The following is a 16,489-nucleotide window of genomic DNA, read 5'->3' on the forward strand; positions in this document are numbered from 1 at the left end:
AGAACTAGCAAGACCCACAGCCTGTGTGGTATAGTGGTTACCGAACTGTATTTAAAGTGGGGAGACTGGGGTTTCTTGTGATGAGAACATGCTATGAGAAGCCTTGTACTTGCATATTGTCTCCTCCTCTTTTCTCCTCCTTCATACCCAACTAGAAGTTTCCATTGGGAGTTTGGAACAAACCACAGTGTTCTATTTTCTTCGATTGTCAGAAATAGTGGTTTGCACACAATGGTTTAATCCAAATACAGACAGATTTGTATTTAAACAGAAACCATGGTTTGTTCCAACCAGTCAATGGAATCTTTAAATCTCCCCTCTTCCTGTGTGAAGGAGGAAGGGGAAGCATGAGATCCTGAGTCTCAACCTGGAATGTTCTCTTCACCACAAAGCATGGTTTGCTGTGATACCTGAATGTGCCCAATACATCTTAGCCTAACTTACCATACAGGACTGTTGTGCGGATAAATGGAGGGGCCATTTATGTCTCTGTGGCCTCTTTGGAGGAAGGGTGAGATAAAAATGTAATAAGTAAATAAGATCCACCGTGCAGTGAGAAAATGTAGCTTCCCAGTTCAAGTTTTGTCTTGTTAGACTGAATTGGGTCTACATCACTATTGCAACACAGATAGATGATAAAACCTAAGCCTATTGAAAGCCAGGAATCCTCTAACACGGAGCACATGATGACGGCGCCTCGAAATGAACTAACAGCCTGCTCACCAGCTTCTTCTTTCTCTCCAAGTGCCAGGGTGAGAAGAAGCCAAGAGCATGCCATTTCTTTTTCTTTTTATACTTTTGCTAGCAGTACGCGTATCAAAGAATTTCTCCAGGTTCAGAAGCTTACAGAATCCTTTGTGTGGCTGGGAGATGGCCCAAGGAAAGGCATCAGGGTTGTTCTGTTCGTTGCTTTGTAACAGGAGACCCTGAAAGGTATTACCTAATAGAAAATGCATGACAGTCTGTAGTAATGTGTGTTTTCAGGAGGAATCCTCTAGTTCCATAGCTTTGGTCTGTAGGTAATATGATGCAGCAGCCTGACCGCACTTGGTGTTCTCCAGATGTGTTGGACCTCAACACCCAGCGCCCCCAGCCAGCATGGCTGATGGCTATGCTGGCTGGGGGGATGTGGGTGTTGTAGCACAATACATCTGGCAATGGTGAGTGTTGTAGTCCAACACATCTAGAGGGCATCAGGTTGGGGTGGCTGTGATAATCAGTCTTGCAGAAGCTAAGCAGGTCTAGCCCCTGTCAGTGCCTGGATGGGAGACTGCCAAGATCCCTACTTATACCACCTTGAGTGAGTTCCGTGGACAACTGGCAAGTTAAAGATCAGGGGTGGACAACTGGTGGCCATCCAGCTGTTTTGGCCAACAGCTCCTGTCATCCCTCACCATTCGCTATGCTGCCTAGGGCGGTAGGAGTTGTAGGCCAAAGAGTCTGGAGGGCCCCAAGTTGCCCACCCCTGTTATACATGAAAAGGAAGGAATGCAGAACACTGGGGGTGAGTGGGGGAATTTTAAGGTTTGCTGTTTGGTGCCCTGGTTGATGATTGCTTCTCTCTCTCTCTCGTCAGGTGTGTGCAATGGCTTCCGCCAAGCTCAACACTCTTCTTCAGACCAAAATCCTTGACAACCAAGCTGAGTCGTGCTACCTGCTAGGCAAGTTGGAAGGCATCCTGAGCAGGTCGATCCGAGAGAAGACGGAAACCTACTCCTTCTTGATTCCTCTTGTCCGAACCCTCGTTTCCAAAATTTACGACATTCTCTTCATGAGCTTGCACTTGCCTTCCCTGCCTTCCTCGAATGGAAGCCCCTCCTTTTTTGAGGACTTTCAGGACTATTGCAGCACTGACGAGTGGCAGGTTTACATCGACAGATATGTAAGTCATGACTCCACCTGCGTGTTTCTCCCTCTTGGGCAGGAGGAGGAAGGGCGCCCGTTCGGTTTTGAACACTCTTTTCGTTTGTGCGCCAGATCATTCCAAATATGAAGCAGTACGAACTCAGTACATTCAGCGATGGCCATGAGCATATGGCAGTATATTGGAAGGATTGTTATGAGGCCTTGAGGGTGAACATCCATAAGCGGGAGCGAGAGCGGGGAGAAAGCAAGCTCAAATTTCAGGTAGAAAATTTGTATTTTTGCTTGAGTGGAGTGAACTTTGCAGCAGTTACTTCAGCAGGATCATGGCCTGGCTAGGAGGGTCTCTGTTTGGTCCAGTGCTGTCTCCAGGTTTTGGAGGGCCCTTGGGCAGGACACCCGGGGGCGGGGGCAACCTCAGTGGATCTACTTACCAGCATTGCTGCCAGCTGCTGCTGCTGCTCCTCTTCCTCATCATTGCCACCAATGGCTTGCTTGTCAGGCAGAGAACTAATGAGCAAATAGGCAGTGACCCCTAGTGCACCACCATTGATTGAGCCAGAGTAAGTGGAGGGTGAACAAGCAGGTTGCAATGGTGAAGAGGAGGAGCAGCTCCAGGGGGCTCTTGTCAGAGGGCCCCTGCTGAGGTGTGGGCCCTTAGCAGGTGCCCAAACAAGCCCATCCTTGATGCCAGCCCTGGTCCTGTCCAAGGTGGGTGTCAGCAGTTTGGGACAAGATTCTGTGGGTCTCAGCATCAGACATTGTTACTTCGTGCAAATCTCTTCCTTTCACCAATACCTTCAACAGTGGCAGCAAAATCACATGGGAAGGAACCACAAGGCCAGCTCAGCCAAAGTGAATCTTTCATACATCCTTTTGACCTCTGTGGGAGGCTCCCCCTAAGCGTTCACACCAAGGCTTGCCTGGAACACCTTTTGCTTTTCAGGCTGGCAGCAGATCCCATCAGACTGAGTGGATCTCTTTCTGGCTGTGGCTCTCTGTTTGGGTAATGCCTCAAGAGGACAATTGTGGTTCCACAATTCTCTTGTGATTTGAATTGCTATTTTGGAGAGGATTTTAATCTCTTGCGTAACACATTTTTCGATGTCTGTTCATCATCTCAAGTGCACTTACAATGCTGTAGGATTTATTTACAACTTCTCCCTCCAGGAATTTTTTGTGGAGCCATTTAACCGAAGGGCACGGCAGGAAAACCTGCGTTACAACAGCATGCTGAAGCAGCTGAATAATCAGCATACGGCAACTCTGAGACAGTGGAGGGCCACCAAACTCTACCTCACTTGTGAACAGGGCCCCTGGGCTGAAAGGTAAAAGGAGACACCCCTTTCTTTTGCTCAGACAGCCTTTTACATTAGTTATTGTACTTTGATTCAGACTTAACCTGCATATTAAAGTTTGGAATATCAATGTAAAGTCTGGGCATGTAGCTGAATTCGCAGCAGTTATTTTCTCCTGAGAAGCACAACTTCACAAATGTTGCCAACTTGTGCATGAGGTGCGCGTGCACACCCAGACCATGGTGATTTTGTTCCATAGTTTATCCTTTTACAGTCTGGATAATTAAAGTCTTCCTAATTGAATTCTCCTAGGCAGTTCTGGAACTTAACCTAATTTTGTAAAAGTAGGGCTTAGTTGATTGATTAAAAATGTGTTCCTGATTAATCAGGCAATAATTTTTTTAAAAAAATCAATGCAAAATCTTAAAAGAAAAATGTGGAGAGCTGCAGCCAATTTTGGGGACATGCTCCCATCTTCTGTCTCATTCTAGTGAGAATACAAGTGCATCAACTAAAATCAAGCGGTATAGTTTCTCTTCAGCATTATTGTTTTGTTCCTATGCAAATTATACAGATTTACAGTGCTATCTCCTATACATGTCTGCTCAGAAGCAAGTCAGTGGGGCTTATTCCCAGGTAACTGACTACAGGATTGCACCAATAGTCAGTTAATTAATTGATTAAAACTGATATGATCAATCAACTATGATTTCCTTCATGATGCGAGAGCCTGATGTGATCCACCATCACAGGTTAATGTCGGCATTCTTTTATGCAGGGGTGGGCAACTTGCGGCCCTCCAGATGTTTCGGCCTAGAGCTCCCATCGGCCCTAGTCAGCATAGCCAATAGTGAGGGATGATGGGAGTTGTAGCCCTGCAGGTGTTTTGGCCTATTAAGTTTCCCACCCCTGCTTTATGGGGCAAGATAAGCGGCTGGGAGGCGGGCGGGGACTGGAAATATTTGGAATTCAGTTTGACCTGGTGGTTGGTTATTTTTCTCTATGCTTTGCATTTTACATATCATTGCCACTTCATGTCTGTCTGATAGGGACTGAATTTCACACATGGTAAAATCATCCAGTTAAATCTATAATCATATCTTTTAAATATATGTATAAATGTTGTGCTACTTTGAACTATTATCCAGGGCCAATTTGTACTTACCTAAAGTGGCACAGGACATGCTTCCCTGTTACCACACTGTTCTGGTAACATGTATCATGCAGATGGGGCCAGTAACATGGTCACTTCCCACTCCAACCTGGCTGGGTGGCAATCTTATGGTAAGGAACCACATCACTGTCCCCTATCTGAAGGCGCGCCTTCTCCCATCCATTCCTGCCCAACTGCTAAGATCAGAACTACTCTGTAGTTCCCCCGCCCCCTGGTCTGTGGAATGCCCTCCCAGGGAGATCTGCCTGGTGTCCTCACTGTATAGACACCAGGTTAAGACTTTCCTCTTCCAGCAGGCATTTAACCTGTTGATCAGATGACTAACTTTATTGCTGGCTTATTAATAATTTTAACATCTTCATCCTTTTATTATTCTGGTATCTTCATTGTTGCATTGTTTTGGTTGCTTATCATTGCTTTTGGTTTTGAGTGATTATAAACTGCCCTGAGGGCATTTGCCAGTCAAGCTGTATATAACTTATTATTATTATTATCATTGATGATGATGATGATATCATCATCATCTGTTGGCTCTTTCATACTCTACTGGAGCATTGTGGGAAGAAGCTATGGAGAAGCGCCTTCCCACCATTGCAGGTAAATATTGCTCAGCCCCTAATTGCTGCGTCTTGTTTGTGAATGTCGAAACCCACCTGCACTGCAGCAGTGTTCTTCTGTGTCAAAGTGTGTTTCTCCCCCCCGCCTTCCTTTTCAATTCAGATTCTTCTAGCAGTTAAGTTGTGTGCCTGATGTATATTTCAGTTTATTTTGGATATGTTCCTTTCACCAGGAAACGGAATCTTATTCACTGGAAACTTTCAAACGTGGAAAATTACTCACGAATGAGGCTAAAATTAGTACAAAATTACAATTTCAACTCTCACCAGGAGGCCAGTGCCCTGAGGGATAATCTAGGTGAGATCTAAGGGTTACTGTGTTTACAAGCTAATGCATTAGATCTTTTAAAAAGTATTTTTTATATCCTGATTCCTCACTGCTCTGTTTCCTTTCATCTTTAGGATATTGTGTGTTGTAGTTGTTCTAAAATATGTTATTCCCTTTCTGAGCAAATCAGCCTATTTTCATGTAATAACTACGAGAGCATGATTTAAATAGAATCGTAATAGATTTTTTGTATGGATGGAGGCATGTTTCATTCATCAGTAAATGCTCTAGAGCAGCTTTCCCCAACCTGATGCCCTCCAGATGTTTTTGACCACAACTCCCATCGTTCCTGATCACAGGCCATGCTGCCTAGGGCTGACCGGAGTTGCAGTCCAGAACATCTGGAGGGCACCTGGTTGGGGAAGGCTGATCTTGTGAAATGGAGCTGGATTTGTTCCATCGGAAATCCTCTCTTTATCTCCAAAGGAGTGCAGCAGACGCCCCCATCAAGCGAGGCTTTGCTTCTGGAGGCAGTGAAGCAAGTGAAAGTCAGCGACATGGAGGAGGACGATGTACTTGAATTGCCAGACGAAGAGCCAGCAGCCAGTGCAAACATGTATGTAGGATAGCAGGGTGAACCCAGGGCCAGAATCCAAAGACCTGCTTTATGCTTGTCCAGGGGTGTAGGCACACTCAGTACGACTTTTTGGCTCAATGGATTTGAATAGCAGATGGCTATGCCCTTATTGCAGACTACTTGTCAAAATGTCCTCATTTTTGGAAGTGAATTGACATGTGGCATAGAGGAGCTGCTTTCAAGAAGCACGTGCCCAAAGCGCCCTTGGTTGAGCAGAACTACTTGGATCCTGGCCCAAATGTATCTGTGGGAAGGAATTGTGTGCAATGTCTCTTGTGCCAGGAAGAATAAGATATAAAAATGCCCTCTGTGGGTGCAAGTGCTGTTTATTATTATTAAAACTGAGACCAAGCTGAACAGTTCAGCATTTTTAATATTTCGTGCTAACAGCAGGAATGCTAACAGAGCTATGTATGTGCCAGGCTGGCGCTTTCCAGATGTTTTGGACTACAACCCCATCAGCCCCAGCCACCATGGCCAATAATCAGGGAACATGGGAGTTGTAGTTGGAAACATCTGGAGGGCACCTGGTTGAGGTAGCCTGCTCTAGAACATTCAGCCCCCATAGCATCATCAAAAATCCCGGAATAATCAGGTAAGCAATAAAGCTATGCTGGAAGACCTTCCAACATATAGCAGAAGTTGGCTTAGCTGTTAGATCCAGCTCAGCCTTTCAGCATGAACAGTCTGCAAGGTGTCTTCCCTCTAAGGTATATTCTGCTTCTATCTGACATAGGGCAGAATCCAACAGGGCATTTACGCCCCCACCGATTCCTTTCTGTCCCACCGATTCCCTTCTGCAAGCGGTGGGTGCCAGATACAGATAAATAGATAACTCTGTTGTGCAAGTGCGACCCACCGCTTATGCAAGGAAGATTTGGTGCTTCCTAAGGGAATCCCTGAAACAAGAAGAAACACTCATTTCTGGAAGGAGCTGGGTCAGCGGAGCTCCCTTATGCAAGCTTCACTGACCTGCCTTCTTCCAGAAATGAGCATTTCTGCCCATTTTGGGTTGCCCTGGAAACTCTAAATTGCCATTGTGGAAGCAGTGGGGGCCTCTTGCAGAATGGAATTGGCAGGAGTAAAGATGTGAAGACCTGGGGGGGAAATGGAAAATTTGTGGGGAAAGAGGGTTTTTTTTCCAGTTGTTTCTGAGAACTGTTTGGTTCCCCCCCCCCCCCAAAATGGAAAAATTGAACAGCTTTGGATTATGAAATGTTTTCTTTTAGACTTTAAGACAAAGTATTTACATATTGTTACCCAGTCTTTACTCCCCCCAAAATGATTTCTAAAAACTATGTAATAACACTTTTATACATCTAGTGTTATAGAAATAACACTAGAGATGTAACATGTCTGGAAATAATGAAGCCATGGTGAAAAATATTTTTTTAGTCCTCCCTCTAAGATTCCCAGCATAGTTAGTTCTTTCATTCCTTATTAAAACTTTTGTTCTAAAGAATAATTTACTGATAGACATTTATGCTCAGTTTCCCAACATGCTAGTAGAGTCACCTTTGTGCACTCTTGACGGTAAATGTGCATTCTTGATAGTTTAGGTTTTGTTCTATGAGTCCTGTGTTTCTGATGCTGTAGCAGTCATTCAATGTAGTTTTAATATATTCAGACAAGAATTACAAATTTACTGAGTTTACTTTTTAAAGTTTTAAAATATGATAATTTTCTGAGCAAACTAAGTTATACATAAAATAACTTTAGGAACCAAAAGGATGCTTTATGTTCCTAAAGCAGCCCTCCCCAACCTAGTGCCCTCTGGTTTGTTTTGGACTACAGTGCCCAGCATTCCTGACTGCTGGCCATGCTTTCTGAGACTGATGGGAGCTGAAGTCCAAAATCTCTGGATTGAGGAAGGCAGTCTTAAAGCAACAAAGTGACTTTAGATCTGTAAAGAACACTAAAAAAAATTAGTCTTGCTTATTTTTCAATTTTTCCAAAATTTCCAATTTTCCCAAAACCCCGCAGAAAAAAACATTTTTTTCCATGGCCTCAAAATTTCTGGAAATTTTACATCTCTAGGCAGGAGAAAGAGAATCGGCAGGGACAGAAGCACCCTGTTGGATTCTGCCCGTTACTGCTATTTGAGCAGCTAACATGATTATGCATTGCATGAAATGGGAGAGGGGGTCGCACCTACTGGCCCCACAATTGCATGTCTCCCCCAGCCTGCCATCCACATGTTGGGGCCCACATGTGTAGAGGCTCTTTCAGCTTGTGCAGCTGTTTCCATGTGTGGTACTGAGCAATCAGCTTGTTCCAGAAAGGGGTTTTGGAACCCATTTTCATTCGTCATTATGCTCTACTATGAAATACAGAGAGCTGGTGCAGGTATGGTGGCCCCAGTTGCTAACTATAGCCGAGACATGAGGAGCTGGGAATAGCATCACACACTCCTTTACTGTTGCCTCCCCGCTCCCTAGAAGGAATTTCTCCCTCCCACTTCAAAACATCAAAAACAACCTTAACTAGCCAATGGCCTAGCTCGCTGGGGATGATGGCAATTGTAGTCCAACACAGCTGGAGGGCACTAGGTTGAGGAAGGCTGACCTTAACCGTAGTTGACGCTAGCCAGTTTCCCTCTTAACCAGGATTTGAGGATGGTTAAGAAATCCCGGTTAAGTGGGGAGCCTGGTTAGTAGTGTCAACCACAAGGCGTGTGCCAGTATCTTCCATTACTGTGATTAAGGAAGGATGGTGAAGTCTGCTTCAGGGAGGAAATGTGTCATCCCCTGACAGAGTTCCTGTTTCTTACCTGAAGAGACCGGTGTATTACATCTACATTGGCTGGAGTGGCTCGGATTCTTATATAAGCTGCTTGTAAAGCAATACTACTGACCATTTTCTTGCCTTGTTTTTTTGTAACTTTTTGGGAACTCCCGATCATGTCATGCCTGTCATTTGGTATTGCTGTTGCAGGGATGAGAAAGAAGAACAGAGCCAAAAAGAAAAGCTAGTACTGTCTGAAGACTGTGAACTGATTACAGTCATTAACGTAATACCTGGCAGGCTGGAGGTTACCACCCAGCACGTCTATTTCTACGACGGCAGCATTGAAAAAGAGGAAGGTGAGGTGGACGTTCTTTGTACCATCGGGCATCCTACGGTCAATTTGCTATTCCCTCCTCCATACAGAGGAAAGTAGAAAGCCTGACAGTTTAGAATTCAGCACAAAAGAAACTTAGGCTACAGTCCTGCATTGCATAGGAGACAGGTATGGGACAGGTATGAAGGCACAGCCTTCAGTTTTAGAACAAGAGTGCTCAGCAGTGCACTCCTGCCTTTAAAAATGTGGGGATTGCGCAGTTCTGCATGTATTCTTCTATTTTGTGGCCTGTATTTTTAACTTTATTTCAAGATAAAACTCCTTGGGTAAATGCAGAATATTGCACATAGCATTTTGCTACTGACTCTGATCTTTCGCAGGAAGTGTCACACACAAGGAAATGTATACGGCACAGGAGGAGGGATTTGGGATGTGCCAATGAGCTTGTGTAGCACTGGCACAGATCGTGGCATAAGGAAGGCTGTGTTGGTGGAAGAGGAGTGTGTGTGTGTGTGTGTGTGTCTGTGTGTGTGTGTGTACTGTGACAACACAGACATACTCCATGCAGCAAAACATTTGCGGTTTTCACAATATAATTACACAATAATATAATTATACAATATAATTTCACAATATAATCACAGAACAAAAGTGTAGGTTTTTTAGATAGGTACTAATTAGATTAGTACTAATGATTTAACTAGGTACTAAGATCTTCAGCAATGTAATTCATTGTAAGACAGTAATGTGATTTAAAAAAAAAATTCCCCAGGTTTTGTTTTAATCCAGAGAGACCATAGCTCAGTGGCAGAGTGCAGGCTCTCCGTGCCAAAGGTTCCTGGTTCGGTCCCTGGCATTTCCAGTTGAATGGGATTCTAGGTAGCTGGGCTCGGAAGGAAGTCTCCACCTGAGACACTGGAGAGCCACTGCCATTCAGAGCCCCAAGTGATATACTAAGTCAAACTTCCCTGACCTGGCACTCTCCAGATGGGTTGGACTGCAACTTTAAATTCTCAAGGCACAATCACAAACAATTCCAACAAGAAGAAAAGGTGGAAGACAACAGAAGAAGCCAATGGGGCTTCACAAAAAGCTTAGGGATGACCTGAAAACAAAAAAGGACACATATAGGAAGTGGAAAGAAGGCCAAGTAACAAAGGAAGAGTACAGGCAGGTAGCACAGAATTGCAGGGATGGTGTCAGGAAGGCTAAAGCTGAGAACGAGCTGAGGTTAGCGAGGGATGCTAAAAACAACAAAAAGGCTTTCTTCAGCTATGTGCATAGTAAAAGGCAGAGGAAAGAAATGGTGGTTCAGCTATTAAATAAGGATGGCAAAATGATAACAGATGACAACGAAAAGGCAGAGGTGCTCAATTCCTACTTTGGCTCAGTCTTCTCCCAAAAGAGGGTCTATGACCTCCCTGGCAAATGCGAAGTGCAGGCTGAAGGGGCAGGATTGCAGCTTGAGATCGATAGGCATATGGTCAAGGAACACCTAATTCCTTTGAATGAGTTCAAATCTCCAGGGCCAGATGAACTGCATCCTAGAGTAATAAAGGAACTGGCAGAAGAACTCTCAGAACCACTGTCTATTCTCTTTGAGAAATCGTGGAGGACGGGGGAAGTGCCAGATGACTAGAGGAGGGCTAATTTTGTCCCTATCTTCAAAAAGGGTAAAAAGGAGAAACCTGGGAACTACAAACCACTCAGTCTGACATCAATCCCTGGGAAAATTCTGCAGCAGATGATAAAGCAATCCATCTGGAAGCACCTTGAAAACAATGCCGTGATTACTTGAAGCCAACATGGATTTGTCAAAAACAAGTCCTGCCAGACAAATCTGATCTCATTTTTTGATCAAGTAACCTCCCTTGCAGACCTTGGGAATGCTGTAGACATCATATACCTCGACTTCAGCAAAGCTTTCGACAAAGTGCCCCATGATATCCTGATGAGCAAACTAGCTCAAAGTGGGCTAGATGAAACAACGATCCGGTGGATCCACCGTTGGCTACAGGATCAGATTCAAAGAGTGCTTATCAATGGGACCTTCTCAAACTGGGGAGAGGTAACAAGCGGGGTACCGCAGGGCTCAGTCCTGGGCCCAGTGCTCTTCAACATTTTGATTAATGACTTGGAGGAGGAGGTGCAGGGAATGCTGATCAGATTTGCAGATGACACAAAATTGGGCGGGATAGCTAATACTTTGGAAGACAGAAACAAAATTCAAAATGATCTGGATAGACTGGAGCGCTGGGCAGAAAACAACAGAATGACATTTAATAGGGATAAATGCCAAGTTCTGCACCTAGGAAAAAGAAACCAAATGCACAGTTACAAGATGGGGGATACTTGGCTCAACAACACTACAAGTGAGAAGGATCTTGGAATTGTTGTCGATCACAAGCTGAATATGAGCCAGCAATGTGATGTGGCTGCAAAAAAGGCCAATGCTCTTTCGGGCTGCATTAATAGAAGCATAGCTTTCAAATCCCGGGAAGTACTAGTTGCCCTCTACTCAGCACTGGTTAGGCCTCATCTGGAGGACTGTGTCCAGTTCTGGGCACCACACTTAAAGAAGGATGCAGACAAACTGGAGAGGGTTCAGTGGAGGGCAACAAAGATGATCAGGGGACTGGAAACAAAGCCCTATGAAGAGAGGCTGAAAGAACTGGGCATGTTTAGCCTTGAGAAGAGAAGACTGAGGGGAGATGATAGCACTCTTCAAGTACTTGAAAGGTTGTCACAGAGAAGAAGGCCAGGATCTCTTCTCGATCATCCCAGAGTGCAGGACATGGACTCATGGGCTCAAGTTACAGGAAGCCAGATTCCTGCTGAACATCAGTGAAAACTTCCTGAGTGTTAGAGCAATACGACAATGGAACCAATTCCCTAGGGAGGTGGTGGGCTCTCCCACACTGGAGGCATTCAAGACGAGGCTGGACAGCCATCTGTCAGGGATGCTCTGACTTGGATTCCTGCATTGAGCAGGGGCTTGGACTCGATGGCCTTGTAGGCCCCTTCCAACGCTACTATTCTATGATTCTATGATCCCATCATCCCCCACAAGCCAGCCATTGGGCATTCTGGCTAGGAATGATAGGTGGTGTAGTCCACGGGTGCCAGGTTGGGAAAGGCTGATGCTGATGGACAATGGTCATTAAATTGCAGAGACCTCTGTAGAGGGATGATTTATTTTGAATGATTTTTGGCGTCGTTGGTTTCATTGACTGGATATAGCTTTGATCAAAATTAATTAGGGCATGATCCCATGGCCCCTAGACATTGTCCGAGGGGCCATAGGATAGTGGGGATTCCCCCAGCTGAGGTCAGAGACTGTGCTCTGACCTTGGAAGGGGGAGTCAGCGATCTGTCCTCTCGCAACCAGCACGGAAAGAACCGCCTGCAAGGTCAAAAAATTGACCTCGGAGAGGAAGAAACGGGGGAGCATTCTGGTGGGCGGGGAGGGGAGGAGACTGTTGACGCCAGGATACGAGCTATCCTGAGCCAGACTGCTTCTCTCCCCCTCTGAAGAGCTGTCTAGCAAAAAAAAAAACCATCTGCCAAAACCCCCAGTGATCAGAGGACGAGGAGGTGATGATCGCTTCAGCCTGGCAGGGCATTGGATACACAGAAGCCTCCAAGTTCGGAGTCTTCCACAAACCATAGGATTGTGCCCCTAGTAAGCGTCAACATTTCCAAAGTGTATTGAACATTCCAGTCAGATTCGGTGAGTGTTATATTTTGACAATTGGTGTATCTGTATGCCTAATATGTAGTATTTAATGGCTTTGATTCGACAAAAAAATATGCAAGGAAAATCTGCTGTTATTTAGCTTAGGCCTATGGACATTTTTCCAGCAAAGTTTTCACATGTTCACTCTCTAGAACTGCTTCTTCTCAGAGGAAAGTTTTGTCCTCTGAATCATGTTACCAGGCCCCCTTGGCTTGCACCTCTTCTCTCAACGTATTTCAGAACCGTAACCGAAGTCCTTCTGTTTCCAGGTATAGGTTTTGATTTCAAATGGGCTCTCTCTCAAATTCGAGAAGTTCACTTGCGTCGCTACAACTTGAGGAGGTCAGCCTTAGAGATCTTCTTTATTGACCAGACTAACTACTTCCTTAACTTTAAAAAGGAGGTATGTAATTTTGAAGGTTCGCAATGGAGAATACTCACTTAGGGTGAAATCCTTACAACAGTTTTTCTCATCAGATGGTGTCTTCAGGCAATTGTCCCATGGTGAACAGATGAACCGGTTCAGCTCAAAGCACATTCCTGACAGTGCCAAAACATTAGGCCCACCAGGCATGTGAAGGTGAAGCAGCTAAAGGGCTCTTCTCACCTTCGATTTTTGGGTTTACATCTAAGATGTTTTTAAAACTATAAAGTGTGAATGAAACAAACAAGTGGCTGAAACCATGTATCATATGGATGTGCTCAAAGAAAGCCAGGACTGGTTGCAACACCTTACTTGTGTGTGCATGCTGTAGCAGACCTGGTTGCATGGCTGTATAGTGGCCTTAGATGCATGTAGAATTCATTTATAAGAATAGGTTCCATCATGTGGCCCACTTCCACAGTCAGATTGCCAAGTTGTAGCATGGAAATATAGTTGCCTGAACCTGCTTATTGACCAGCCATTTGAAACTTTTGTACAAATAACAAAGTGTAGCGTCTTCCTAATTTATAATGCACAAAAATTCAGGTCTTTGCAAAAATGTCACAAATCTTCTGAAACCAGTATTTTGCTGCAGGAGAAAATTTGTGGGTTTTTTATTCCGAAGGTTTGATGTGTATGTAATACTTTCAAAGAGATCTACAGTGAGGATCAGACATAATTTTATTGTTGTTAAGATGTTGTAGTGGCTGCTAAAAGGCTTTAAAATAGACTCATAGCACTGGCCTTTAAAAAGAATGTGATTTACATAGGTCAGGGGTTAAAAACTTCTTTGGGTCTGAGAGCACATTTGGCATTTTAAAAAACTGCTGTGGGCATGACCTCAAAATGGCTTCTGTGGGAGAGAGGGCGGGCTAGTCACAAAATGGTTGCCACCCAGTCACAATATGTTGGGAGCTCTTCCCCTTTCTTTGTGTGTGTGTGTGTGTTTTCTCACAGAGAAAAAAGAGAGAGCATAAACAGTGGGAGGGAGGGGGTGAGGGAGAGAGCACACATAAAACATCCACCCCCCCCCACCCCCCCACCCCCCACATTCAGTGATTTCTACATTAATTTGCATTGGGCAGGGGCTGCACTGCTGAAACATGGCGGGAGCAGGGAAAGTCCGCCTATCCTGCCAAGGACCCTGATGTCCCAAAGGGCTTCCCCCTCCCCCAGCCATTCTTTGTCAGTGGCACTTCTCCCCTGTATGCAAGTCAACTGAGAAGTTGCTCCATTCACTAGCAAAAGTGTGTATATGGGGGTGAGGGAGTGGTGGGGGGCAGAGTGGGAGGCAGCAAGAGCCTAGCAGGTGCCTCAGCACGGCCTCACAGATGCAACAGCAGGTGCCATGTTGGGGATGCCAGATATAGATAGACATAAAATATTAGTTTTCTAGAAAGTGGGACAGAAAGTGTTTGGCTGGACTCCAATTTATAGACCAGTAGGACACAAATGCCCATTCTTTGCAGAACACTTACTTCCTATTTTATTGGATGAATTATCCAATGTACCTTCTTTATCTTATAGGCAAGAAATAAAGTGTATAGCCGAATTCTGTCTCTATGTTCTCCAAATATTAGTGGGACCAGATCTCCACAAGAATTATTTAAAGCATCAGGACTGACCCAGGTATGGTGATATTACCAGGAATGGCTTAGCAATTTTATTTTTAATTAGTGTCCTGTGATGCGAGAGAACCTCTCTTGCCCTTTTAAAACGCCTAGCAACTCTCTCTTTCAGTAGCTTTCTGGTTTTGGAGCTCAGACAAACCTACTTTGCTCTAAAGTACAGCATATTTGTTAATTACTATTGTAATTTTAAATTGAAATGTTAGATGCAAATATTTGCTAACTTCTTGTTCTGTTGTCTGTACTAAAGAAAGTCTTATTTGCTGAGTGATACAAGAAGCCCAAATTTGGTCTTAATCTTCATAGGTCTCCTGTTAGCTACATCCTGTAAAATTTCTGTGTTGGGTAAAACATTCTCCTTGTATCTAGGAGGTATCATAAATAAGGCAGACAAGCTTGCAGATGAAAATTGTTATCATTTGTTAGTGGATATGTGGATCCAATGATGCCCATACCTTTTGGGCAGTGTAGAGATCCTGAGGCCCGTTTCTTAGATGTCTGTCAGAACCACAGTTCCCAGGCTTACCCGGATGGAAGCCATAACAGTTAAACTGTAACATTTATATAGAATCAGTCTGGAGGGTTAGGCAATCTGGTGGCTCCTAGACTTTTGAACTACAACTCCCATAAGCCCCAGGCAGCATGGGCAATGGTCAGGGATTCTGGGAGTTGTAGTCCAAAATATCTGGAGGGCACCAGGTTGCATACCCCCAAAGGGGACATATATTTTCATCCTTCATATGTCCGCTTCTGATTAACAACAACTGTGTAGAACTAGAAGGAAGGGCTAGAGCTTTGGGAATTTGTTTTCAACTTGTGACCCACTTTGAGCCATTGAGATAGCATGGGATAGAAATCTAAATAAATGTGAAATATAAATGTTCCTTTAATTATGTCACATCAAGGGTGCAATCCTATTAGGATTGCATGTTTAGCCAGAAACAAATCCTACAACTCTCAGCATGCCCCAGCCAGCATTGACTGGGTAATGCTGGGAGTTGTAGGACTTTTTTCATGTCTAAACATGTGTAGGGTTGCGCCCTAAGGTAAGTTGGTTGGTTGCATGAAACACTGGTAAGATGTATGATTTACTGTGCTACTCATGAATAGCTTAAATACTGCATTTTTATCTTTAGAAATGGGTGAACAGAGAGATTTCCAACTTTGACTACCTCATTCAATTAAATACTATGGCAGGACGAACCTATAATGACCTTGCACAGTATCCGGTTGTAAGTATTTTTCCCATCAGTTATTTCTGACTAGATACATTGTTACATTTAATCAAAAGACAGATGTGAGATCTGAAGGAGACTTTCTTTTTCCTGTTCAAGTTTCCTTGGATCTTACAAGATTACACTTCAGAAGAATTGGATCTGAATAATCCAGCTGTGTTTCGGGATCTGTCCAAACCCATTGGTGTGGCAAATGAAAAGAATGCCAAGGCTGTACAGGAAAGGTATCTAGTTTGTTTATTTATTTATTATTAAATTTATTAATCGCCCATCTGGCTGGTCACCCAGCCACTCTGGGCGATGTACAACATACAATAAAAACAGTTTAAAACAATAAAATTCTACAATAAAAACATTTTCTAAAATACCCTAACCCACCCCAAATGCCTGCCTGAACAACAACGTTTTTAATGCACGACGGAAGCTCATTAAAGAGGGGGCATGACGGAGTTCCCTAGGGAGGGAGTTCCACAGAGTGGGGGCCACCACAGAAAAGGCCCTCTCCCTCGTCCCCACCAGTCTAGCTGTCCTGGCTGATGGGACAGAGA

The 16,489-nt window shown here is 44.3% G+C and overlaps 1 protein-coding gene across 7 annotated transcripts in view; it reads left to right on the top strand.

Annotated features, from left to right (window-relative positions):
• NBEAL1 (neurobeachin like 1) overlaps window positions 1–16,489 on the top strand; it is a 157,824-nt gene that overhangs the window by 110,386 nt on the left and 30,949 nt on the right. For all 7 annotated transcript variants that reach the window (XM_084818213.1, XM_084818224.1, XM_084818269.1 and 4 more), the window contains 10 exons: window positions 1,577–1,882; window positions 1,978–2,127; window positions 3,034–3,191; window positions 5,126–5,250; window positions 5,707–5,836; window positions 8,792–8,940; window positions 12,924–13,057; window positions 14,606–14,707; window positions 15,843–15,938; window positions 16,041–16,165. In XM_084818213.1, coding sequence (XP_084674339.1) covers window positions 1,577–1,882; window positions 1,978–2,127; window positions 3,034–3,191; window positions 5,126–5,250; window positions 5,707–5,836; window positions 8,792–8,940; window positions 12,924–13,057; window positions 14,606–14,707; window positions 15,843–15,938; window positions 16,041–16,165 — 1,475 coding nt within the window. The remainder of the gene's footprint in view (window positions 1–1,576; window positions 1,883–1,977; window positions 2,128–3,033; window positions 3,192–5,125; window positions 5,251–5,706; window positions 5,837–8,791; window positions 8,941–12,923; window positions 13,058–14,605; window positions 14,708–15,842; window positions 15,939–16,040; window positions 16,166–16,489) is intronic.

Source organism: Heloderma suspectum, chromosome 1 (genome assembly GCF_057233095.1).
Source record: "Heloderma suspectum isolate Gila_16-S chromosome 1, 16-S_ref, whole genome shotgun sequence".
NCBI classification, from domain to species: Eukaryota; Metazoa; Chordata; class Lepidosauria; order Squamata; family Helodermatidae; genus Heloderma; species Heloderma suspectum.